Here is a 27008-nt window from a genome sequence, read left to right as displayed (position 1 = left end):
GAGAACATCTGATATGTTGCCACAAAATAAGAATTTTGACAGCAATATAAGTTATACCTATCATGTCAATCTTTCCTCCACTGGCCTCTATGCAACTATTTATAAGTTTTAGACCATGTTTTGTTGATATTTTAACTGGGTTATTGGGTTATGGGTTTTACCATTCTTTCTTTGACATAGAATGTGTGGGTCAGAGGTCTTTTGTCAATGTAATTCCAGGCCTGAGAAGCAAACAAAAGTGTCACACCAATTATATGTAATACAATAAACTATGTCAAAGATACTGTGTTGGACAAATGATGAATAGAAAGTCTGCTTTTCAGATTATACATCAGGATAATGGCAAATTAAGTTCAATGTTGTTCTTTCTTTATTCTTTCATGCTGTCTGGCATATTCTAGTAATAGAGTTGCAGACATGAAGAGCTGAAATCTTGGTTCTAAATCAGGATATTAGTGAATTTAGTTGATTTCTTTTTTTCCTTTCATTATGTTGTTTGCCATATTCCAATGTTAGAGTAATACACTCTGAAATACATCTTTATTGTTTTAGTGGAACAGGTCATTACGCCAGGAAAGCCATGTCAAGTAAGTCAAAATAGTCATTAGACATGCTGATGTACCCCCCCCCCCCAAAAAAAAAAGACTACTAATCAAATGAAAATACAGTGGTGGCAGGACACAGAAACAAGTAACTAACAAATCAAAACAAAAGCTTTCCAAGAAGAATATGCTGTAAATCCAGTAGTGAAGCCACCATCCGCATGTACTTCCAGGAAGCAAAAAAAAAAAAAAAAAACAACCAGAATAATACTTTACATGAAAGTTTATTTCAAAGTAACAAAGTTGAGCACGCCCATCCAACTAACATAAAGGACTTCATCAGAACTAAAAATTGGTATTAAATAACTGGCATTTATATAAAAGTTAAACACTAATTAAATTAGTCTAACAATATTACATCATTTTAAAGGGCCAAACCAACATGAATATAAGAATATTCATACAAATCAAAATATTTAAGAGTGCATAAAAATACACATATAAAGTACACCAATAAAAAGGTACACATCAAAAACTAGGTATCCATATATAAACCTTGCAAAGGAAAATAATTATAATTTTGGGTCCTTAATTTTAAAACAGGAACTATAGTAAATACTTAAGTTAAGTCCGGTTCTTTGGTTCCAGCAACAACTGCCAAATTAGCTTGCTATATTCAATTTTATCCTCCCATTGACTCCATCCCTTTGAAACTTTTTTGATCTGTTCAAGAAGAAAGAAGTTAAAATTTAAAATTCCCCTTAGAACAATTTTTTAGATGTTTTGCAAGAACATTTTTATCATTATTTTTAGTAGTATCATATGTGTTCACTTATATGCTTCCTTAGGGCTCTTTCCATTTTACCTATGTAAAAGAGCCACATTTATTTGTTCTTATGCTCCTTTTTCTAGAAACCAGATCTATACTTTTCCAATTGCCAATGTAGGGGCACTGGTTACATGCCCACATCTAAATGTACCCTTTCTAAAGTGATTGTTGACAGTTTTCTTTTCATAAACATTGTTTAAACTTATTCCTTTTTATATACAATCTTAGGTGGTTCTGCAAAAAAGTTTGGGGGCACGGGTAACTGAACATATGCAGATATTTATATATTACATTCCTAATAGTGTTTATATCTTGATTAAACTGTAAGCATAAAGTCTGTTGAAAGTTTTTTTTTCACATTTGGAATCTAGTAAAGTTGAAGATCCTGGTCTTATTGATGAATTATATAAATTTCTGTCAGTGGTAATAGGGACGTATTTGCTACCCCATCCAGTAATAACTTCCTTTTGAACTTCATCTATTTTTGATACAGGGTAGCCTCTATGTAAAAACATGGTTTTAATAAAATCACATTCTTGTATAAATTCACAGAACTGAGAGGTCATATGAGCTGCTCAAACAAACTGCCCCTTAATGATACTCCAGTCTAATACACTTGCATACACCTTTACTGTTTAAGTGAAACAGGTCATTACAGCTGTAAAGTCATGTCAAGTAAGTCAAAATAGTTTACTTAGCAAGTGTGAATGAGATTATATATGTATAAAAAAGAAAAAGTTAACATAGTCTATGTGGGTTTCAGTAAGTCAGTCAATTCAAATCCATAATGAACCTTGAGAACAATGGCCTATCGTGAAAAAGTGGGAATAAAAGCTGCTTAGTGGAATAAAGCATTGGAAAAAAACAAGGAAGAACAATAAAAAGGTATTAAGACACTGCATACAGCTATCATGTCAGTATCATAAACTGTTATGTTGATGCTAAAATGTTAAGTCTTTTTGACTAAAGACACAAATATGCTTTCTTCACTGTTTGGTCTTTCTTTTTACTTTATGATTTTTATCCAAACATGCAACATCAATACCATATTCCTCATACTAAAACAAAGAGTGAGAAGGTCAAACTGAAAAACCAATCAGTAAAAACTAAATGAAAACTCCAGCCAAGCTAGAACTTCCAATGAGTGACCTCCCAAACCTCCTGTAACAGAGGATATTTTGCAGTCACCCGAATGATAATTGACATCAGTTGGGTGTAACAATCTTGCGTTTCTTATGCTTAGCTAAACACTCTGCTTGTGCTATGCTGATGAGATCATAACAACGCCGAAATATGCATTTCCATAGCTAGTGGGGTTTGGCTTTATTGGCCTGAAATTGTCCATTAAAACAACTTCAAACATAAAAGTAATGGGCAATCAGAATCAACATATAGCTGAAACACCTGATGTTCATAAGGGTCATTTGCATATATCCCATGTGCCTCTGTTACAGGAGGTTTGGGAGGTGACTCATTGGAAGTTCTAGCTTGGCTGGAGTTTTCATTTAGTTTTTACTGATTGATATTCTCACACTAGTATTATAACTGAGGGACATTAAAAGTTGAAACTGAAATTAAAAATAATACTAGTTACCTCAAGCATAGTTATGGTAAGAGATGGCAAAGCATATAAACTGTCAAATCTAACTATACCAGCTAGAATGTATGTATTAAATGTCTCAAATGTATTTTAATAATAAGTATATAATCAAGCATTTTGTCTTGATGTCGCTCAAATTATTCTAAAGTGAAACACTTATATTATCAGAGATTCTCAATCTTATATTTTCCAGTAACAAGGACAACTTAGGCTAAAATCTATAATTAAGAGATGTTAATTTAGATAAAAGTATAGTAGTGTTTGTTTTATTTTCATAAAAGTAGTGGTTATAGTCAGAAATTCAGAAAAAAATGAAGCATAATTGATTTAGTGTGTTCCATGTAACAGATAAGACAGACCAAATAAGTGGTAAATTAACTTTGATAATACCCGAAAGAGTTGGATATTAAATAGGACTAAAGATGTAGGCAGGGTAGCACAGTTGTATAGCGGTTAGCATTGTCACCTCACAGCAAGAGGTTTTCCATTGCTATTCTTGGCTGGGGAGCCTTCTGTGTGGAGTTTGCATGTCCTTCTTGCATTCGCTTAGACTACCTTTGGGTGCTCCAGTTTCCTCCCACATTCCAAGGAGATGCAGTAGGTGGACTGGTCACTCTAAATTGACCCTAGGTGTGAGTGTGTGTGTGCAAGTGTGTGTGGTGCTCCCTACAAGGAGGGTTGAGCCTTGGACTAGCAACCCGAGTTCATAAAAGCCATAACTGCTACAGAAACTGCTGAAAGGTGCTCATTGCCCGCAGTACCACATGATGCATAAATGGGAAAGAGAGAGAGAGATGTTTAGGTAAATGAAACCTACCTGCCCACAGTGCTTAAGCAAATAATTAAAATATTGCACACAATTATTTTAACACATTACTTTAATAAAAATGTGTGTTGCCAATCAGTTATAGCATCAATAATCCCTCTGACATAATAGTTGTACTTTCATAATTTCACAATCATTATGGAGTAAAAAAATGCCGATATATATTTCCATGTAAAAATGTTCCAGAAATTTTGCTGAACTCAATGTTATAGTGTTGTCTGGGCCAGCAAAATGTTGATTGTTTGATTTATATAATTAAATTAAGAGTTTGTGTAAAGGATGCATATGATACTGTACTTTTATATATTTGAGATAAAACTGAATTATCTGTTTCACTCAGTAATATTGGTTTATATAGTCCAACAATGTTAGTTCAGTCTTTACTTCCATTTAAATCATATCCTGTGTCTTTGGGGTATAAACTGTTTAATACGTTGAAGTCATAACTAACATCTAGAATGTAGTCAATACTTATAATCTGTTGAAAAAAACTACAGACCTTTTAAACAACTAAACTGATAGGTGAGACTATTAAGGCTAAAATCCAGCAGTTTTCTTAAGTAAGAGTTTTCATTAAATCTCATTGTAAAAGAGGTTGAAACTGTAGATAAAATCCATTCTTTAATGTTGTGTGTTACATATAAAATGTATAGATAATTTCAATATTGAATTTACATACTCAGAATGTATAGGAAGAGGAATACACATATGCAGCTAGTTGTTTAATATCTACAACATTCTGTCATCTAGAAGATTAAAACATTATTCTGTATTTTAAATGTTTTACTTTTTTATATCTATTGATATACATTTCGATATAGTATGTAGATATAAATAGATATATGTAGATGAATGAATAGAAAGACAGAAAGTTAATTCCTTTACCATAAAAGATTCTGTCCTTAACCATTTTCTAATACTGTGATTATCAGTTGGGGAAAGTAATGAGGGCCAGTTACAGAAAGCAGGGCCAAAAACAATAGCAATAATGACTGTCATCATTGTAATTGATTTATTGCTCATGCCCATACAGTTTTCCACATCACATCAAGTACTTCTTCATGAAGGTGTTTAGTAACCTGCTAAACTGACTAAGTATAAGTGCTGAAAGAACAGAATTACGGCACTGCTTTCTACAGTAGCTCATGGCTTGTTCACAGATGCATCTTGCACCATGTGCAGATGTGCCCTGAGTGAGTCAGTCTGTGACCATGGATGTATGCTAACCACCCTCTCATGTGATATACAATACATATTCTGTCTCTGTGGTGTAGTACAAATGCACATTCTTCTGCGTCACCTAGTGATTAGCTCTTACTGTATAATTGTCATATGGCTCTGTAATAAACATCACTTCTTGCATGTCATCTGGCTGCATTCCTGGGTATATTTATTTGCTTTATTATTTTTTTTCCATACATTTTCATTCAGTTCAAGTTACATTTTAATGTGCGTTTGGAATTTATTTCCTGTGCAAATGTGCACATCTAGCATAATCATGTAGAGCATTGTCAGGCATCTCAATTATTATAATTTTTGCTTCCAGAACTTCTAGAGAGTAACAATGTGTTACAGCTAAGAAGAGAGTCCCAGGGTTCCCTGAACTCTGCTGCTAGCCTTGAGCTAGCATTCCTTCCATCTCTGTCAAGCAAATCAGAGGTAAGTTCTTCTTATCCTTTTTGTCTTTTATGTTATGTTATTAGTTAAAAAAGTTTGAAACTATGTATGCTTGCTTCTTATATTGCCATAACTTGTGACATTGCATTAATATTTTTGAATTACAAAAACACGAGTAGGAATTATTTGGCTAAAGCATAAATTTTTGGCTCCTGCTTGTGTTAATAATCCATCCATCCATCCTCATCCCCTTTTTCCCATTTGCACATGGGGTTGGGGTGTTACTTTAACAGTGACAATCATCTTGAGCAAAGGTTTATACCACCAGGTGGCTAGCTCTGTGGCAGTAGTTCATCCATACCACTTGCTCACAAATGCACTCACACCTTCAGCCAGTTAAGAGTGTCCAATCCACCTACTGCATGTCTTTGGAATGTGGGAGGAAATTGGAGCACCCAGAAGAAATGCACACAACCACAGGGGGGGGCATGCAGACTCCACACCAAAGGCACACCAGCTGAGAATCAACCAGGGAAACTCTTGCTGTGAGATGACCACGCTAACCACTGCAGCCACCCAAATCAATTCTAAATGTCCAATCTTCTTCCTGAACAATTGAGAATCAATAACAAATGGGCAAGTATTGAAGCATGGCTGTCCATCAATCAGCCCAATATTGTAGCCTTCACAGAAACCTGGATGAAGGACAACTTTTGTCCCTTAAAATATATTCTCACTAATTATTCAATAATTTCAGATAGAACAAGGGGATAGGATCAGGAGAGGTCAAACAAAATTCCTTTGAATCTCGTAAGCCCTGCTAGCAGCAGTGAAGCAAATGACTGCTCCAAAACCAAAATGGGTATGTTGTCAACTTACTCTAGACAATAAAAAAATAAATAAAAATCTATGTGTTGCACTGTGTTTTTAAATTTAAACAAATGCTTGAGGGTGTATATTTTTTATATTTTATTATTGAATGTTTTATAATGTGATGTCATATTTAAATGAATTTAGTTTTTTTAATTACTTTCTGATGAAGTTCAAAATTAAGCAAACAAAAGCACTAAAACTATTTTTTGAAACATGGTGGTGTTTTATTTCCGATCACAGAGGCTGGTGTGTTGATGGCCATGTGGCAAAGGGTTTGTTTCATGGAGTTTTGTTTTTTGATACGCTTTTGTGCTTTTGATTTTTACTGAATATCAGTTAGAAGTTTGAGCATACATAGCACTGAATGCCCTAAATACTGAACCCTCAAAAGATCAAAAAAGTAAAACTATTCCCTCTCCTAATCTTCAGACTGAAATTCACCATAACATTTGCCTCAAATTCATATGAATGGTGGTAGTGTTATGAGAAGTTTTTTTTTTTTTTTAAAGTAAGGTGTGGGGTTAGTGTTAGAGGCAGGGCAATACTGAGCCTTAGATTTAACATGTATTACTAAGGAGTATGAAATAACATTATGAATGAAATGTTCAAACTTTATGGTGACATCTTAATTCAAACAACCATCTCTAATCTACAACACTGGGCTGCTAACACAGCACTCTTATCACGATCAGTAAATGTGGCTCCTCAGAAGCTACCCTGAAAAAGTTGAGCTGGCATAGTCTTATAATTTCCTCCCACTGTGCCAGCCTCTAATCAGTCTTGTGATGCCTGAGTAATAATCAGTGATTTATCCCCCACCAAAATGGCTGATTATTCCAATTGGACTTTGAAAACACATTACCTCTGCCCAAGTCCTGTCACACCAAAAAAAAAAATGTACCCCTATATTTGCATTAAGTTATTCCATCATGAACAGAACCAACAATGCAGAATCAACTTTCTCCCATATCCTGTGAGGTAGAAAGGAATATAAGAATATACCAGCACTGAATCTCCATCTGTTTCTGCATTTGATGGCCTACCTTTGCTGCCCTTGGCTAGATTCACCCTCCCAACATTTTTAGATTGTTCATCATTTGTGTCATTACCAGCAGGAAACTAACTTTGACCACAGAGGTATACTGTATGTAAACCAGAATGGCTGCATTCCCTGAAGTCCTACTGCTCACTGTTGTGAAGTCTGCTCGTTTCCAGGTAAAACACTGACCCTGAAATCCTACTGCTCACTGTTGTGAAGTCTGCTCATTTCCAGGTAAAACACTGACCCTGAAATCCTACTGCTCAGTGTTGTGAGGTCTGCTCGTTTCCAGGTAAAACACTGACCCTGAAATCCTACTGCTCACTGTTGTGAGGTCTGCTCGTTTCCAGGTAAAACACTGACCCTGAAATCCTACTGCTCACTGTTGTGAAGTCTGCTCGTTTCCAGGTAAAACACTGACCCTGAAATCCTACTGCTCAGTGTTGTGAAGTCTGCTCTTTTCCAGGTAAAACACTGACCCTGAAATCCTACTGCTCAGTGTTGTTAGGTCTGCTCGTTTCCAGGTAAAACACTGACCCTGAAATCCTACTGCTCACTGTTGTGAAGTCTGCTCGTTTCCAGGTAAAACACTGACCCTGAAGTCCTACTGCTCACTGTTGTGAAGTCTGCTCGTTTCCAGGTAAAACACTGACCCTGAAGTCCTACTGCTCAGTGTTGTGAAGTCTGCCAGGTAAAACACTGACCCTGAAGTCCTACTGCTCACTGTTGTCAGGTAAAACACTGACCCTGAAGTCCTACTGCTCAGTGTTGTGAAGTCTGCTCGTTTCCAGGTAAAACACTGACCCTGAAATCCTACTCCTCACTGTTGTGAGGTCTGCTCATTTCCAGGTAAAACACTGACATGAGAGTTGTCGCTTCCTTATTTCAATCTTGCCATTAGTGACTGGCAGATGTCTGACTGTATGTAAGACTCTTGGTAAGATCATCATGCTAACAATGGTTACCCTACTCCTACATGTCCCTAATTTCCTTTCTAATTCTATAATAGAGTCACCATCTCTAACAGGCTTTAATAGTTCTGATTAACCATTTCTTCAGGATTTTATTGACTGTGAGACCTCAGCCCTTTCTTCATTGTGAACTAGCTATCTTAGCTTCACTTCTCCACTGCCTCTTCTCTAAGGTAACTGCTTTTTGCAAATACATTCAAAGCTAGATTGTTTAGTAAATTCTTCAGATACATAGTACTCAGCTAATCTGAACATAACAAACCTTAATATGCAAATAACCAGAAATCGGACCATTTGGTCTCTTCCTTTTTTCCCAGTGCATGTCTTGTTCTTTTCACAAATACTTCAGTTGCAACCAGAAAGAGGCTAAGGAAGGTGGAGTACCACTGTCTCATGCAGGTGCTGCCCATAGTAGGGACAGTGGTTTCACTGGTAATGCTGCATCAAAACTCACCAGTTGTAGGACACGGCTAATGCTAATTAGCAATGTGATCTTCCACTGAAATAACTCCAGAACAAATGTACAGTAAAAGAATGATTCAGAGAAGTGTTCTAGCACGTTAATATGGTTGGGAGGAGGAAAAAGTGAATGCCATCTTATGAAAACACAAACTGATTAACTCCTATTTAAGAATCAGGGCTTGTAGCATGTTTGTGAGTAGGTACCTCAAAGGTGTCCATGTGTGTGTGTGTGCGTGTGTGTGTGTGTGTGTGTGTGTGTGTGTGTGTCTCTGTAGGGTCATGAATATAGCTGCGTGTGTGTGTGTGTGTGTGTGTGTGTGTGTGTGTGTGTGTGTGTGTGTGTGTGTGTGTGTGTGTGTGTGTGTGTGTGTGTGTGTGTGTGTGTGTGTGTGTGTGTGTGTGTGTGTGTGTGTGTGTGTGTGTGTGTGTGTGTGTGTGTGTGTGTGTGTGTGTGTGTGTGTGTGTGTGTGTCTGTATGTAGGGACATGTTTGGACCTGCCCGTATGTGTGTGTGTGTGTGTGTGTGTGTGTGTGTGTGTCTGTGTGTGTCTCTGTAGGGCCATGAATTTAGCATGTGTGTGTGTGTGTGTGTGTGTGTGTGTGTGTGTGTGTGTGTGTGTGTGTGTGTGTGTGCATGTTGGTGGAACCTGTTCTACCATGATGCATGGAATGATAGGGGAAGTACTAGCAAGGTCAGGTCAAACAGCACAGTGTTCAATTTAGAGATGTATTTCTCTGTGCAACTTTACCATGTCTCTGAATCAGAGATTATCACTGCTACACTAATGGACAGTCCTGTATTGGCAACTTAATAAACCATTTGGGACTGAAAGGAATAACTTTTTTGAATGCTAAGGGCTATTATTTTGAAACAGGCTTTTTCTCAGGAACTTTTCACATATTTTTTTTGGCTTTTAAAAACAGGAAGAACTGTTCATATATGACTGATCTTTAATTTACTCAACTTTTTTTTATAACTACACCAAAGTTTTTTTGATATGACTTTTGCACTGGTTTCATTCTAGGAAAGTTTGAGTTGCTGTTGTGGTTGTAAATGCTACTGCGGAAAGACTTTTTGCAAGACCACTTTCTTTCATATTTTTGATACACCTTTGTCCTATTTATTAGTTTGTATCAGACTCTGTTCATTTGATATTAGACATTTTTGTCTTTGTGAAGTTGCCTTTGATTTCTTCTGTACAAATGATCATCATCTCCACAGACAACAAGCTGCTGATCCTGCAAACATCACTAGAGCCTCACAGGAATCATGTTGATTTATGAAAAGCAACTTCAAATACTCCAAATACAACAAAATCATTTTGTTGAAATCACTTTGTCAAACCTCAGAATAAATCCCCTGTACCCCCACATACACACCCTGAATTTAAATATACCTAATCTGCGATCGCACAACAGTGGTGAAAATGGATATCTCCCCTATCAGTGTAGTTTACTTCCAAAGCTTTAGCCCCTTAGAATGATCTTGTGTGACAAACAGTCCTGAAAAAAGCAAATGTCAAGTTATAATGTACAGTATTTTATTAATTAGTTTTCCAGTTGTGTCTGTGATGAAAAACACCTTTTCCAATTTGTATCTATACTTTGGCAGTTGTCACCAGTATAAACAAAACGTTAGCCTTGTGAAAGTTCATATGATGTGACTGTCAAGGTTGATTTCTGATGAGGAAGTTTTTGTGAGGGAACTGGAATACCTTATATCCCTTTGTTGTGGATAGAGGGTACGTGCTGAAACTGGTATTTGGCACAAGTACGCAGGTATCTGTGCAAGAGCAGCTAGATTTGTGCTGATCCCCAGAAACAGGTTTGTTCCTATTATGCACCATGATATTCAGAAAGATGGTGTTTATAGGTCAACGGTGCTGACATGTTCTTGTAATGTCACACTGGTCAAGAATAATATCTAGGAGAAATATGGCATCATTCTACATTTTCATGACATTAAAGGGAAACCTTTCGATAGACCTCAATTCATTTTTAGGTTGAGTAAGAATTTAAAAGTATTGTTTGAAAGTAAAAATAATGAGATTGCCTGGTATTCTACTAGGCCATCTACTGTTCCATTTAGTTGTAGTCAGTGCCGTTACATAGACACTACCTTTAATTCAAATATGACATAGTTAAAATACAGATGTTTCCTGGAGACAAATTACAGTACTAATGTAATAATATACATCATGTTTGGCATTTTATATTGGGAAAACTGAAAGATATTTAAAATAAAAGGATACAGTTCTACAAATCTGATAAACCTTTGCACTTTTCTTTCTGTTGACTTTCAGTCAAACACAGTATATAAGACTTGCATTTCAATTCTGTCATAATTCTTAACAACTTATAATTCTCTTTCTCACTGTCATTACTGTTATTACATTTTTTAACTCAGGCATTATACTTTACTATTTGATTTGCATTTTGTAGACTTCTTAATTCCATTATGTACTGTAATTTCAGTCTCCCTGCACACATCTATAAAAGGTCAGGTTTGCTTATATTGACTGATCCTTTACTTATAATTTCTTACATGAACTGTACTGCCTCTTACAACAAACATATGTTTCTGAGAAGGTAGAATGAAACCTTAGGGCCAAGTTAAAACTCTCATGGACAAATTAAGTCATATAGACTCTAGAGAAGAGGGACTAGCCAAAAAACAAAAAAACAAAAAACAAAAAAAAAACTGGCAGATCAAATACAGTGAGGAACCTGTACTAACTGTTGCACCACCATGCTAAACTTTCTCCAGAAAAAGCCTTTCTAAATGTTGGTATCACAGTTTTCTCTAGTTATACTCAGTGTAAATAGAGTTGTTCAACATTTGCTAATTCCGAGACAGCTCTATGTTACGAGATCTTTAATCGTCCCAAATGGAGTACATTCAATGTAAGACTACTTTTTCCTAGTTTGTTTGAGTACTACATGCCTGGCATGTTAGGCCCTAAACTTTACCCTTATTTTAGATGTAGCTATAGCTTATGACCTCCATTTAATAACATTGTTGGCAGAGTTAACTTTTTCTTACAAGCAGCGGTATTTTTCTTTTTTTTTCCTGAGGCCCTGCTATGCTACACTTGTTAATTTGTTCCTCCAAATGTCTGAAATCATATTTTTATTTTAGTTTTGCACTTTGTCACCTAGTTGCTTGTAGTACAGTCATGTTTTGCTTCTGTACAAAATCCATGATGCTGATAAGATTCCAACATGACACCATCCTTGAAGGCCAGCACTTCAGTTACTATTTTATATTGCCTACAAATGAGGCCTGAGAGTTGTGCTATTTCAAAGCTTCAGCATGGATTGCAGTGCATACTTTCTTCCTGCTTCACAGTTATTTTTTCATATTTTTAACTATGCAGAGATTTTCTCATATAGAAATGCAAAAACTAATTTGTGCTTCCTACTTTTGCAGATGTTAAAAAATTTAAAATGGTTCGACTAAACACACTCAGGCACCAAAAGTGCTTGAAGCCCACTGTCTTGAAGCTAGAGATGCTTACACTTGAACTCAAATAGGAGTATGGGCAAGCAGCTGTGACTTCTGATGCAGCTTACCAGGACACATTCAAATTCAAACGAGTAATACGACCACCATGGTGAATGGAACTAAGAAGATTTTAGGGTTAGGGAGAGGGAAAGGAGTTTAAGGTTTAGAGATCCAAAAGAAAGTTTTTGGTTTATGGAGCAGGAGAAGAGTGTTATGGTTAGGGAATGATCTGGGAGTTTAGGTTTAGGGAGGTGGGGTTGAATTTTTAAGTTTAGGGAGTGATGAGGGACTTTAGGGTTAGGGAGAAATAGTGGAGGTTAAGAATACATGAGTGGGGATTCTGGTTGGGAACCTGGTGGGAAATTTAGGATTAAAGTTAGGATTTTGGTAGCGCTATTTGATTTCTATGGCCAGATATCTGGAGTGTTGCATAGAAATGGAAGATTAGGGTAGTAGGAGTCTGTGCACTTGCTTTTTTGAGCAAGTTGCAGTGAATAAGTAAGTTGGAGGCTACTAGCATGCAAGCACCTGTAGCAAACCTGTTTGTATCCCAGTAAACTGTTGTCCCCTAATTGTTTTATACGACACATCTCTGAATACCCACAGTATGTCAGCACTCCTCTTCTGTTTACCATAACAATTCAGAGGGCACAATACATATAGCAACAGACATGGCTTTTTGACAACAAATTCATTCTCAACCCTAAGAAAACTAAGCTCCTACTCTTCCTCCAAAAAAAAACTCATCTATCTCAAAACTACATTTCCATCCTAGCTAGCAATAACACTGTCATTACTGCTGACCCTAGCACTAAACTGCTAGAAGTCATAATAGACGATCAGCTTAAATTTGTTCTCCAAATCACTACCTCTATCAAAAAGACTCAACAGAAACTGGGACTCCTTTAACGAAACAAAAGACATTTAACCAATGCAGCCAGAATAACTCTTTCCCATGAATTTCTTCTTCCCACCCTTCTCTATAGCTGTCAATTATTCACAAATCTTAATACCACACTCATAACCAAACTTGAAACTACCTATAATAAAATTGCAAGATTTTCTGCAAACCAAACTTACAAGTCACACTATTGACTAGCTCTTAAACAATTGCAGTGGCTCAAATTCCCTCGCTTGCTGCTACTACAGCAACTATTAATTATCCACTCCATCCTCTATCTACCATCTTTCTGCCCTAGCCTTCTATCAATTATATCTAAATATTCCACAACCAGGACACTATGTAGCTCAGACCAAGACTTCCTACAGATCTATAAACCCAAAACCAAAACAAGATGTCTACTCTATAACTACAACCCTGCTACACCTTGGAACCAACTACCGCTAGAAATTAGGTCCCTTTTCCAAACAAAGCATTTCAAACTAACCACTCGGAAATACCTAATAAATAAATGGTACTGCCACTGTAGTCATCCTCCCTGAAACTACCCAACCCTAGCTTCTGTCTCTCATCCCTCCTTTCTCTTCCACTGTTTACCTTTATAGTTCATCTACCTCTCTGTCTCTTTGCTTAACCACTACATAATCTTTGCTACTCTTTCTATACCTATACTGTATATAACCACTTAGCAGTAATGAACACTGTATTCCTTGCATGACATTGTACCTAAGTTTTTGTTGTAAGATTTCTGACATTGTACCCTACTGCTTTTCTGTATGATTTATTGTAAATGCTTTTGCAGTTTGATCTCTGACATTGTACCCAACAGTTTCTCTGTATAATTTATTGTAAATGTTACTTCTCTAACTAATTAATTAGCTGCAAATGTAATTTTCTTGCTGACTGTATGTAAAATGTAAATACTAATTGCGGAGCTTTTCTCCTCGGGTCTCCACTGAAAATGAACTAAATGCTCAGCTGGACTAACCTAGTTAACAAATGTAAAATAAAATAAATAAAATAGTAAATAGATATTTTGTTAGTTTTTCATCTACCTGCCTGCATTTTTTAAGCTTTCAGATGCTGCTTGTACCATTTTTTAAATAAGTACAGCTATACTATGCCCAGCTGACTTTCTCATACCACAGATCTTGGTTGTACAGTTATTTCAGTGGTACACTGATTTTAACCCACTCTGTTCTGCTGCCCCTTGATTGTTTTAAATGTTTGCCATATAACTAATTTTGCATCTCATCTAAAATACTGGTGATTGTGCATGAACTGTCATTACAGGACTGCATCTGTTTAGATCAATATTTACCCAGTAGAGAAGCAAAGTCCCCATATAATAATCAGTCTGTCAACCATTTATCTCCAGGACAAATACCATGTACAGATATTTTTATCCGGGGTGCTACTATGAAGTCTGTTTCAAGTACAGGCAGTATGCTTTGAAATGCTGAACATGATTTCAATAAATGTTAAAATCACTGATACAACTCATTTGTAAACCTGTCTGGAAGCTCATTTAGGTAAATTGCTCACTTTTTCACCTTTTTTACTCCTTTCTTCCTCTACTAAACATCTTAGTCAGGGACACTGAATTTCAATGTTTTCTTGGAAAATATAAAAATCATGACTTTGGTCTGTTGGGAGTATTTGAAAATGCATGGGATTTTCATGAAATTCGCTAATTTAGGCCAAAGCACTTATTCACAGCTTGTATTTATTCTTATATTTTCAATTTATTATGTTGTCAGTTTTGTTGAGAATTCTGTGTATATATCTATCCATATAAATATAAATATATACGCAGACCGTCTCAAAAAACTCCAGCTTTACTTTTTCACATATCACCTACTCAGGGGCGATCTCTGCCTAACATGCAAAGCTATGTCAAACCCAGAGCTGTTGGACATGCTCCACTTAATCCCAATCCCACCGAGTTACATGCCCTAGGGACCTAAACCTTGTCACCACAATAAACAGAACATGCTGGAGGGATAGATTCCTGTCCCCAAGACTTCTCATACTCTGGAACAAACTACCTATCTATACCAAACAAAGCTCCTCATTAGCATTCTTCAAGAAAAATCTTGATGATTGGATGGGAAATAGGAAATTTAGGAAATTCACCCCAGGCATCACCTCTGTGGTTTTGCTCAACAGGGGCACAGGAAAATAATTTTCTTCGGTGGCGAAAGCCAGGGTACCTTTTTGACTAGGCTTGTATAGGCCCTAGGGCTGATAGCCTCGTACCTATCTATGAACCTATGAACATATATATATATATATATATATATATATATATATATATATATATATATATATATATATATATATATATATATATATATATATATATATATATGGGTCTACTGCTTTTGGTCGAATTACATTTAGTCGAAAATTATTTCAGGCAGCCCACTTTACTGAAAGCTCATTTGATTGAAAGCTCATTTGGTCGAAATAGCCCTTGCCCCACTGCAGTGAGACCCTGGAGTGAGAATATAAAGTTAGGGGGGGTGTTGGGGGCACAGCCTCCCAAATTGGGAGGGTGTGGGGGACGTAGCCTCCCACATTTTGCAATTAGTTTTCACTGATGTTATATGTTTCAATGTATTTTTAATGGATACACAAGTATATAATAGTAAATACACTGCAATTGTGTAGGAGGCTAAGCCCCCCACACCCCCACACTCCCACAACTTTATATTCTCACTCCAGGGTCGCACTGCAGTGGAGCAGGGGCTATATTCCATTTTTGACCAAATGGAATTCGACCAAATGGGTTTTCAGTGAAATGCATTTTCGGTGAAGTGGGCTGCCTGAAATCATTTTTGACCAAATGTAATTCGACCAAAAGCAAATGGCATAAATTAATTTTACGATTAATGTGCATATCTGGAATACCTTATGATAAGAAGTAACTGCATGGCTGAATGATGAGTGGGGCAGACAAATTTATGAAAGAAGATTCTCTCTCAAAATAAGGAACAATGGGGCTCCAGTTTAAGCAGCTGAGTGAAATTTAGAAGGGTTGTGATAAAATGCTGTTGCTTAGAAATAGGGACAATGATCTTGTATTATCCTTTCCTATCCATTCTTAAGATGCCCCTTCTTTCCTTTCTTATCCCCTCATGCTGTATCCTCTCCTCTCCTATCCAAAAGGATATTTATTACTAAGAAACATTAGAGATTCAGGAAACATAAGTTTGATAATGCATCTGTAAGTAAACTGGCATACTGAACTGTGTAGCTCATTGAATTACTACAGCAGGTCATGTTTAAGGACACTTGTACCGTAAAGGCCAGTACTGATTAACATTCTACTCATTTTGCTGACAGATTCCATAAATGTGAAAAAGTGTAAGGGGCCATTTCCGGAAAGCAGAAAAACATATGAATTTCACTGTGGAGTGTCAGATGATGTCTTACACGAATAATATGTTCAGAAGTACTTAATCATTTGTTTATGTACCATGCAGTTATTAGATGCATTGTGCAAGTAAAATCATCCAATATTTATTCAGAATGTGATTCTGATAGTCTCTTTTCTATGCCTTATAGAATGAAACTACAAATGCTCGCAGCAACACTGAGCAGGAAAATAAATCCATCAAATACTGTTGTGTTTATTTACCTGATGGGACAGCCTCTCTTGCTAAAGTACAGCCTTCATTCACAATTCGAGATATGTTGTCAGGGATATGTGAAAAACGAGGGATCGACCTTGCTGATGTAAAGGTCTACTTAATGGAAAATGAAAAGGTAAGTCACCACTGCAAAAAATTTAAAAAGCAATTATGGATCAGATTGATAAGTTCTGCCTCAATGATCTATTAGCTAGAGGTTTCCCAGTGTCATGTGTACATTGTAATATGTACGGCTGAAATCACCTGACTTGGGATATTCATAACTTGAAGTCAGTGGCTGATATTAAGGAACATGGGGAGGGGATGCGTCTATATCATGATGTCATTATTCATAAATGTAAAGAAACACAAACAACACTGTATATTGAATGTACAAATAGCTGTCAGATTGATGATAATTCTGTTAGGATGTATGAAGTTAGTGTTTCTGCAGGACACAGTGACAATATGGACAGAAAGACTAAAAATATTGAAATGTTTACACTCAGTTATAGGAAAGAATTTATTAAGTCCCCCAATGTGACCCAGAGACTGAACAACTACAGAAAGATAGAAAAAAACACTGTCATCTTGTAAAAGACAACAGATAAGGGACAAAGTACTAAAATAAAGAAATTAAGTGAAAAGAATGCTTCAGTATTACAGAGCAGGAATACAACTAGCTCAGGAAGGGCATTATTTATGAATCCTCCTAGATCCACAATGGTCACTAGACTTGGCAGTTACCCAGGATTTGTTTTAGGATACAAACACTCTAAAAACAAAATTAAATGTCACCCCAATATTTAAAAATCACAAGAGGTAAGGCACAAAGTAATAAAGTAAACATAATTAAGTGAAAAATAACTTTACTTATCAAGCAAGAAATGATGGCAACACCCAGCTAAGGCAGCAAACAAGTACATTAATTAACTTTGAATGTTACAGTATGTAATTTTCCCACCTTCAAACGAAGAAACTTAACTAAATTCATAGCAAAGTATGCACCAGAATTAAAACATATTTAAAAATAATTACTAGTACATATAATTAGTCAATTCACTACCACATGATTCAGAAAACAAGACTTTATTTTATTTTATTTCAAGGAAGCTGTGTGGCAGAACTTCAAATAGTTCAAGCCACACATTTGAGAAAGTGTCTGATTTCCTATTTAAAGTACCCAGGCTCTGAAGTAAAAATCTGAGGTAAAGTTATTTTTTTAAAAAATATATTGGTGCTGGATTGAAGAAAACAATATAACATAAAATTTAACTGAGCCCTGTAATTAATCATTTTCTGTGAAAGACTGTATTGTAGAAATTGTATACTATATAAAATTCAGACTTTTAAGCCAATGCTAAATTAATAGATATTTATTTTTTTTAATTAAATATGAGAATAGTGTAGAAAGAAATTAAGAAGTTAATTGTTCATTTCAATCTACAAATTTAGTGCAACAGTGAAAATTTAGAAGCTAATAAAAAAAAGATTACACTTGCGGTAGTCATCTCTGGTTCAGAGCTAGCCCACCATGGGGGTTTAGCATGAAGACATATGGCACCATGGTGGTCTGTTTGTGCCACTGTACTAAATGTTAATAAAGTATTCCAGAAGACAGGCTTATGCTACTTAGCCATTCCCCCCTCCCCCACCCATTTTAAATGGAGTCTGTAAGGCATTTATGCAGCTGAAGAATTCATAGAATCCCTCAGCTGCATAAATTAACATGGACATTCACTGCCATTTCAGCAAATAAACATGACCAAAAGTTTATATTCACCCATTTCAGTAGTGATAAGTGCCAAGGAGGCTAGCAGACAAGTAGTGTTGGAGATACATGCTTGTGCATATGTGTGGGGCTACATGTGTTAGAGTATGTGTGTATGCATGCCTACCTGGGAGGTCACAGTAGGGGGGTTTGTTAGGGGTTAGGTTTGATGTTTGAATATAGTGAGTGTGGATATATGTGTGTGTGTGGGGGTGGTTATCATACCTCCATAGGACCCTGGACTAATGAGCACATTGTAACATTGAAGGGGCAGTAGACAACAGGGCCATCAGTTTAACATTATGCCATTAATAGCATTTAAAAAGACCCAAGTCAGTTAAAAATACTAAACACCACAGATACCTTTTTAAAATAGTGCCTTAATGGCAATTAAAAAAGAAATGGGTCAAGTAAAACACTAGATTCAGGGACACCGCTTTAATTTTACCCCTTAATAGCTCTTAAAAAAGACATGAGATCGACAACAGAAATAACATTATACCTTAATGGTAATTGTGGGTTAGGGGAACATAGACACCAGGGTACTCTAAATAATGTGCTGTAAAACTACTAAGAAGAATTCAAACCCCGCACACTCCAGTTTCAGATATGTATCCTGTATGCCACCACTTGACAATGAGGATAGTGTCAAAGATTTCTTAAAACTGAAAAAAGAAGTAGAATGTGGGAACAAAAAGCTTCAAACCCTTCAACCATGACATAGGAGACAGCATTATTAACCCATCATGTTAACTCATTAATAATTGCAGCTTGAGTTTTTAACATAAAAACTATGACAGTCTATCCTCTGTCGTTATAAAAAGACCACAACAATTTGTGAGTTAAGAGGGAGAGGGTACCTATAAGAGACAACAGCAGGAGGGTTCTGTAAAATCAGGGAGAGTTGACAGGGATGGGGGTGTTCTCATGTGAGAAGTATCAGGACAAAGTCCGAAGGAACGTTAGAAGACACGAGAAAGAATACTGGAAACATGACTCAGAGTAACTCCAAAAGTTAATAAAGTAACAAGTATAGTATCTTGATGCATTTTCTGCACAATAATAAGAAGGAACCTCTAATGTCTGAAACTATTGACTAACTGTAATTATATGTGATTTATGAGGGCAGGAAAAACATAAAAGAAGACATCAGGAACATTCTGTTAACTCAGGGGCAGGTATAATATAGGTAGGTATGTGAGGTCCAATATGAACGGGGGATTAAAAAGTGCTGATTGGGAGTAGCAGTAGTTAACAGCAATTTAAAGACATGCAAATTTGCTGATAATAAGTATTTCCTCATTTTGTCTAACATTACTCTGACTCTCAAATCCACACATGTAAACAGATCTGTTTTTGCGACACTTCTCACTGCCGGTGCTGGGGTTCTTTCTGTATCAAAACAAAATCTTGGTTGAGAAGACCACTTTATAAAAAGCAAAGCTTTCGGGTAGAACCCTTCATCAATACTAATACATAAAATACAGGATCACATGATTTAAATACAAATCAACAATCACATGACCAACAGCCCAACAGTCATATGACAAAACATTAAAAAAAAAAAAATTTTTAAAAAGTTTAACATTTAGAAACATACACATATAAAAAAATGTGTTGTAAAATACAGTATCAAAGTTTAGTATGCTGTAGTTTAACCAATACTGGTTTTAAACTAACCATATTATTTAAACCTGGTGGGTGGTCAGAAGCAAGCCTAAGTATCCATTCATATTCCTTAAGCTCTAAACGGTTATTACTGTCCCCACCTCTATGTGTAGGGTAAGTAGCATCAATGACCCTAAAAACAAATTTATGTTCATTACCACAAATAGACATATGCTTATATAGCGCATTTCTATCACAACCTCTCCTAATTTCTGACTTATGTTCAGTAATGCGCTCTTTTAATTTACGAGTGGTCTTACCCACATAAAATGAAGAGCACAGGATGCAAGTAGCTAAATAAACCACAGAAGATGAATTACTTACTTTCTGTATCACCAGATAAGAAAAAGAAGATATTTTAAAGCTTATGTACTTACCATAAAAATGATGGGCTGTTTTTCAACAAATTTATTATTACAGTTTTTATTTACCATGATAACCAGCTTTTATTGTGTATCCATTCACAGTCGGAAATTCTAAACATCTTCATGTGAATCTATATACTGAAAATGAGGAATATAAAAAAAATAGTCACTATCATAATAAAGTAGTCAAACAATAAATGTTCAGGAGAGTTGAAATTGATTTGAGACTTCACAGTACCACAGAACAAACTGGTATTGAAAAATCTAACTGAAAGGCTCTCAGATTCGCATAACTTATCAGAACCACAACAAGGCAACAAAATGGAAAATGCAATGTCAAAAAGATTCTTAAAAATTACATAACTTCACATTTGTTGGCATCTTACCTATTCCTTTCAGCAACCATAAATCAACTTTCATGATATTGAAGACCTTCCACCTCTGAGCCAGAAATTCTATTTTTTCAGAAACCACAGTTTACAAAGCATATAGAGAATTGAAGACATTGCAACATTTATTTACTTGACCTGCCTAAAATAAAGAGAAAGCTGTGATACTGCTCTGGACAAATTTAGCTTAATATTATTCAACATTTCGAATGAACAAGCACCTCTCTGCCAAGTAAGAGTAGAAAGAAACATTCAGACCTATACAAGCCTAATGAAACAAAAAGAAAGTGTAATAAAACTAAAAGAAGCTGCCAAATTCAATAACACAACAGCAAGGCAATGAAACATTAAACATATGTCAAAGACAAATTTGTCAAGCAAAGCAAGAACACAACAGTAAATTTAAAGAAAAGAAAATTTGGACATCTCAGTGTATCTGTGAACACACCAGCACATAGCAAATAAACTTGAGTACTTCACCTTGGTTATTGAGCAATATAGTGAAAAAAGTAGCACCTAAACCAAGTTTTCAGTTGCAAATACCTGACAAAACAACTGTCAAAAACAATTAATGTAAATCACAATATGCAGTTCTAATTCAAAGAGAAAATACAATCAGCACATCTGAAGAAAATTGTCCTATTCATAGCCTCCCCCAACCATACTGATAAACAGGGTCTTGCGAGAGGAGAGTTCTCCACTCTCTTGAAGTATTTAAAAGTAATACATTTGCTTAAGAATGGCATACTTCACAAAGTAAAAAAAAAAACAAAAGGATCGTAATAAACATAATCCAAACAAATTTTAATAGGAACTAAAATAAAATGTTAAAATCCAACAACTGGTAAGTGCTTTCATTGTTTTAACAGAACTTCATCAGACCAAGTTGTAACTACATATTCAGTCATTATATAATCTCTTAAAATCACATGACCAATTAAAAATCACAGGACTAATTCAATACATTTATTGAAGTAACCATTTCTCCTTCAGCACAACTTTAAAATTTTCTCTATTATTCATTCCAGGAAAAGCACATGCATTCAGTCTAATTTGCTAACAGTATTCCTTTATATTTAGCTCAATTTTCTGCTTCAGCTTTACATTCATAATGATCAATCACAGAAAATTTAAAATTTACATTTATCAAACTGTACAAATGTTTCTGACAAGCATGCTTTGCTAGCCTATTACTTATGTCTGATTTTTTAACAGTTTTCAGATGTTCATAAATTCTTTTATGAAATTCTCTTGTGATTCTCCCAATATAAAAAGCTGAACACAGCCTACCTAAAACTATGTATATAACATATTTTAATTTGCAGTCATATTTATCTTGCAGCTTCATTACAAATTTTCTTGCTGGCAATCAAATTTTGTTATCCACTATAATATGATTGCAAAAATTACAGTTTTTACACTGAAACATACCTTTTACATTTGCTATTAATGCTTTTTTATTATTACTTTTATAAAAATATTCTTTCAAAATTTTCCCCCGCTTCAAAACAAAAACCGGTTCATCACTTTTCTCAACTCTCGGAAGTTCATAATGAACTTCCAATTATTTTTCACTATCTTTTGTATACTTTACTCATCTAAGGAATTTTCAAAAAAACAACCCAGGGCAAAATCCTTATCTTTCCAAACTTCCTCAGTATCTGTGCCTTGACCACAAGCACCTTAGAGTGTCTTATTATTGAGAGTAACCTTTTTGATCCCTTATCAGGCTAATTCAAGCTTTTTGGTGATTCCTTCAGGCTTTGCCTTCCATGATACACCAGGTAACTCCTTATTTGACAATGGCAATGCTTGTGTTGAAAATGTTTTAACCAAGCAAGAAAGAGCATTATCGCGGAATGGTATTAATGGAAATGTAGGAATTTCTTTAGGAGCTATACCAAAGAAAAAGATTTCAGCTGGGTCTATGAAGGAAAGTATGGGCATTTTTTTGCAGAGCTGTTTAAACGGGCCTCTGAACCTCTTTACTGACAGTGTGGGAACTCTGGAAGTAGACATAGTAAATATAACAGCAGAGTTTGCAGTGTTTGAAAAGAATCTTTTAAAAGTAAAAAGGATTCAATGGGATGTTTTATTTTTTTGAAGCCAGTCTAGCACTAAAAGAGTTCAGAGAGGGCTCAGAGTTTTGAGAGTACCAGTGGGTGACAGGCTTTCAAATCAGCTGATAGAAGCTTGAAAAGTGGTGAATGAAAGCACTGGTTTAAAATATGTGCAGCTGCTGTTAGATAAGCATAAGAGAAATTTGGTTAGTCTTAACTATTCAATAGTAACAGCGTATAACACATTTAAAGGGCTGACTTTAAAAGAGAACTTTGATGTTACATCGCAGAGAATAAATGACAGAGTACAGAGTGAGAATAACATTTCCATTAATTCCAATTCCTGACAGAATCATCAAAAAACATGAATTAGCCTGATAAGGGATCAAAAAGGTTAGTGTCAATAACAAGACACTCCAAGAAGCTTGTGGTCAAGGCACAGGTACTGAGGAAGTTTGGAAACATAAGGATTTTGCCCTGGCTTGTGTTTTTGAAAATTCCCTAGATGAGAAAAGTTAGTGAAAAATAACTAGAAGTTCCTTATGAACTTCCAAGAGTTGAGAAATGAGATAGGTGATGAACCTGTTTTTGTTTCTAAGTGGGGGAAAATTGGAAGCATTAACAGCAAATGTAAAAGTTATGTGTCAATGTAAAAACTGTTATTTTTGCTATCATATCATAGTGGATAACAAAATTTGGTTGGCACCAAGGGAACTTGTAATGAGGACGCAAGACAAATATGACTGCAAATCAAAATATGTTGTACACATAATTTTATGTTAGCTATGTTCAACTTTTTATATTGGGAGAATCACAAGGAAATTTCATAAAATAATTTATGAACATCTGAGAGCTTTTGAAAAAGTAGGCAAGAGTAATATGCTAGCAAAGCATGCTTGTCAGAAACATTTGGACAGTTTGATAAATATAAATTTTCTGTGGTTGATCACATTAATAATTATGAATGTAAAGGTGAAGGCAGAAGATGAACTGGATTGGAAGGAATACTGTTGGCAGATTGGATTGAATGCATTTGCTTTTCCTGGAATGAATGATAGAGAAAAGTTTAAAGTTGTGCTGAAGAAAAAAGGGTTAATTCATTAAATGTATTTTAATTAGTCATGTGACTTTAAGAGATTATATAATGACTGAATGAATTTTTACAACTTGGTCTGATGAAGTTCTGTTAAAAGAATGAAAGCACTTACCAATTGATGGATTTAACATTTTAACGTTTTATTTTACTTCAAAAAGTTAAAATCTTCAGATCTATGAGAAATTTACCTGTTATCTGAAAACCTGGAATGAGTCATTCACTATCAAGCCATTCATCACATGACACAAAATAACTACAAGAAGACAGCATGGATTCAGAACTGGTGTTAAGTGCCATTTCTAAGCATTGTACAAAAGTAGCCATAAGCTGGGATGTTAAACCTATACACCATAGGTGAAAACAGTCGATCCAGTGAAGAATGCTCAAACCCAAAACAACTTCAACACAGCTCTGCTTCAATGAAGAAACCAGCAAACATGGTCATAAAACCTCCTTTTAGAAAGACAAAGAAGAAGGTGTAGGAAGCAATAAAAAAAAAGATTTAAAAATAATAGCCATATTTCAGCAACTTATGAAAACAGAGAACCTGCCATTTCTTTGCATCTAATATATAACATTTCTTCCTATGAACTAAACATAGTTGAAACTGTTCTCCTTAAGAAAGGACTCGGTCTAATTTTTACTTCTTATATTAATGAGTAGCAATATTTTAAAGATTTAAAGGTATCTAGTTGTTAACTTAATATGTTTTAAAACACACATAGACCTAGTAAAAATTCTCAAAAATTTCTTTATTCTACTTTCGAAAAAGATAGTTTCGAAGGAGATGCATTTTTTTTTGCCTACTAATCCTTGTGGTGTTCTTAGATCCAGTTTAACTTCAGCTGAAAGACAGTGTTTAGAATCATTAGCTAAGAGAAGGGACAATGCATTTCACAGGCTGATAGAGGCAGAAGTGTAATTGTTTAGTGTAGGAATACATTCAGTCAGGAAGCTTAAGAAAAACTTGATGATTAATTTCCTTAAAATTGTCATTGATTCTACTTTGGGTTTTATAACTGAAATATCCTGTATTTTGACAACAGGGATGTTAAAAGACACTATCATGCAAACTATTAAAAGAGAATTGTTGGTTAATGATACAGCTCTCCAGTTCTTATATTTACTAGCTAAAATACAAAACAATGAGACACATTCTCCAAGGAGACTGATAGTTGTTTTTCTTGGTTCAATAACTGAACCTTTGTCAGCTATTTTTGACTTTCTGCCTGTTTTCTGGTTTTAATCAAGTCCACATTAAAGGATTCTACTCAGTGTTTATGGTGTCTTTTAAATAAACAAATGGAGTCGTTCTGGTATATGTGTGCCCACAGTATTAAATTGTTGTATACTTCAGTACTCCATTAGGCTGGTTTAGACTCCCTTGAATACTGGTTGGTGACAACAAATGTATATAACCCTGGTTTTAATGTATATATTTGATATGCCTCATTGGACAAGTGTTCCACAACTTTTTTTTTTTTTGACAATGTTTTCTATAAGTAGAAAGTTAAGCTACTGGGCATCCTTTGCACCAATATATGCTGATTTTTATGGGGTTCATAGAAGAACAACTTAATTAAGAAGATGCCCATATAACATATTTCTGTATGCAACACACAATTGGAGATATGTATTAGATAACATCTGAATAACTTGGATGTCTGATATTCTGTATTTGTTGGAATTTAGACAGTATTTTAGTGAAAATAAATGGGGTATTGAGTTAATGTTACAATAGGATCTTAAAAAATTACCTTCTTGGAAGTGATGGTTCTAGAAATGTTTAATGATATTGTTGTTACTGTCTTATCTGCAAAATGTTTTGATGATAATTGTTTTTTTTTTTTCTTTTTGAAACTGCAAGTTGCCATCACTTACATAACATTAACAACATACCAAAATCACAATATTTGACACTGAGACGTGTTTGCTGATGGGAGATTGAAAATTTGAAAAACAGTTAGAAAGATGGTATAAAATGTTTTGTAGCCATATAATTTTGCTAATTCATTTAATAAGTTACAATCTCTAAAATATAAAATGTATAAGAAGAATCTCAATGAATTGTTTGTGTCATAGCCTTTGGTAGAAACATAATTATCAAACATGTTATTAAAAGACTGACATATTTTACAAACAGATGAACAGTTAACAGATTTGATTATTGATGTATGTAGGTTTTTTTATATGAAATCTAGGAAACATTTGATTGTTTTGGGGTAAATATGAAAAATGTCAAACAGCTACTAAATAAACCACCATAGCTGGTACCCAACCTATGGGTAATAACCTGTGTGGAAATTGCCAATTTTCAAATATGTTTTAAAGTCAGAATACTTTTCCTCTGCCAGTACTCCTCTAAGATTTTTTCATAGTAGGTTTCTTATTAGTTGTTCCTCCAAATGCACTCTCCCTGCCCCCTCTCTCTGTCTCTCTCTATATATATATATATATATATATATATATATATATATATATATATATATATATATATATATATATATAGATATACATATGTATGCAAACAAGTGCACATGCAATGCATTCTGTATAGGAAAAGCTTCTAGAATGATGAAGCATGGAATATCTGGATACCTTAGTGATGTTCAATGTGAGAAAGAAAGCAATTATTTTTACTGGCATACATTAAAGTATTCTAGTACACAATTTATGTTTATGAGAAGTGATACAATTGTGTGGGTATTAATAAAATGGGTAGCAAGGCATAATTTCTAATATGGAACTAAGATGAATGATTTAAGTGCAACCTTTGTTCAATCCTGGACTGAATGAGAATTTATAATTTTGATTTTTAATAGTTGTGGTTTAACATAACATATAATTTATTTCTGTCAT

At 35.1% G+C, this 27008-nt stretch overlaps 1 protein-coding gene across 4 annotated transcripts in view; it reads left to right on the top strand.

Annotated features, from left to right (window-relative positions):
- The window catches only part of RGS14 (regulator of G protein signaling 14), an 854621-nt gene that overhangs the window by 665612 nt on the left and 162001 nt on the right, over positions 1 to 27008 (top strand). For all 4 annotated transcript variants that reach the window (XM_044069441.1, XM_044069439.1, XM_044069442.1 and 1 more), the window contains 2 exons: positions 5344 to 5456; positions 16736 to 16936. In XM_044069441.1, the coding sequence (XP_043925376.1) occupies positions 5344 to 5456; positions 16736 to 16936 (314 nt within the window). The remainder of the gene's footprint in view (positions 1 to 5343; positions 5457 to 16735; positions 16937 to 27008) is intronic.

Source organism: Protopterus annectens, chromosome 4.part0 (assembly GCF_019279795.1).
Source record: "Protopterus annectens isolate FY-2018-M chromosome 4.part0, PAN1.0, whole genome shotgun sequence".
NCBI classification, from domain to species: Eukaryota; Metazoa; Chordata; order Ceratodontiformes; family Protopteridae; genus Protopterus; species Protopterus annectens.
Note: the sequence above shows the minus strand (reverse complement) of the source record. Positions and strands in the feature narration are given on the sequence as shown.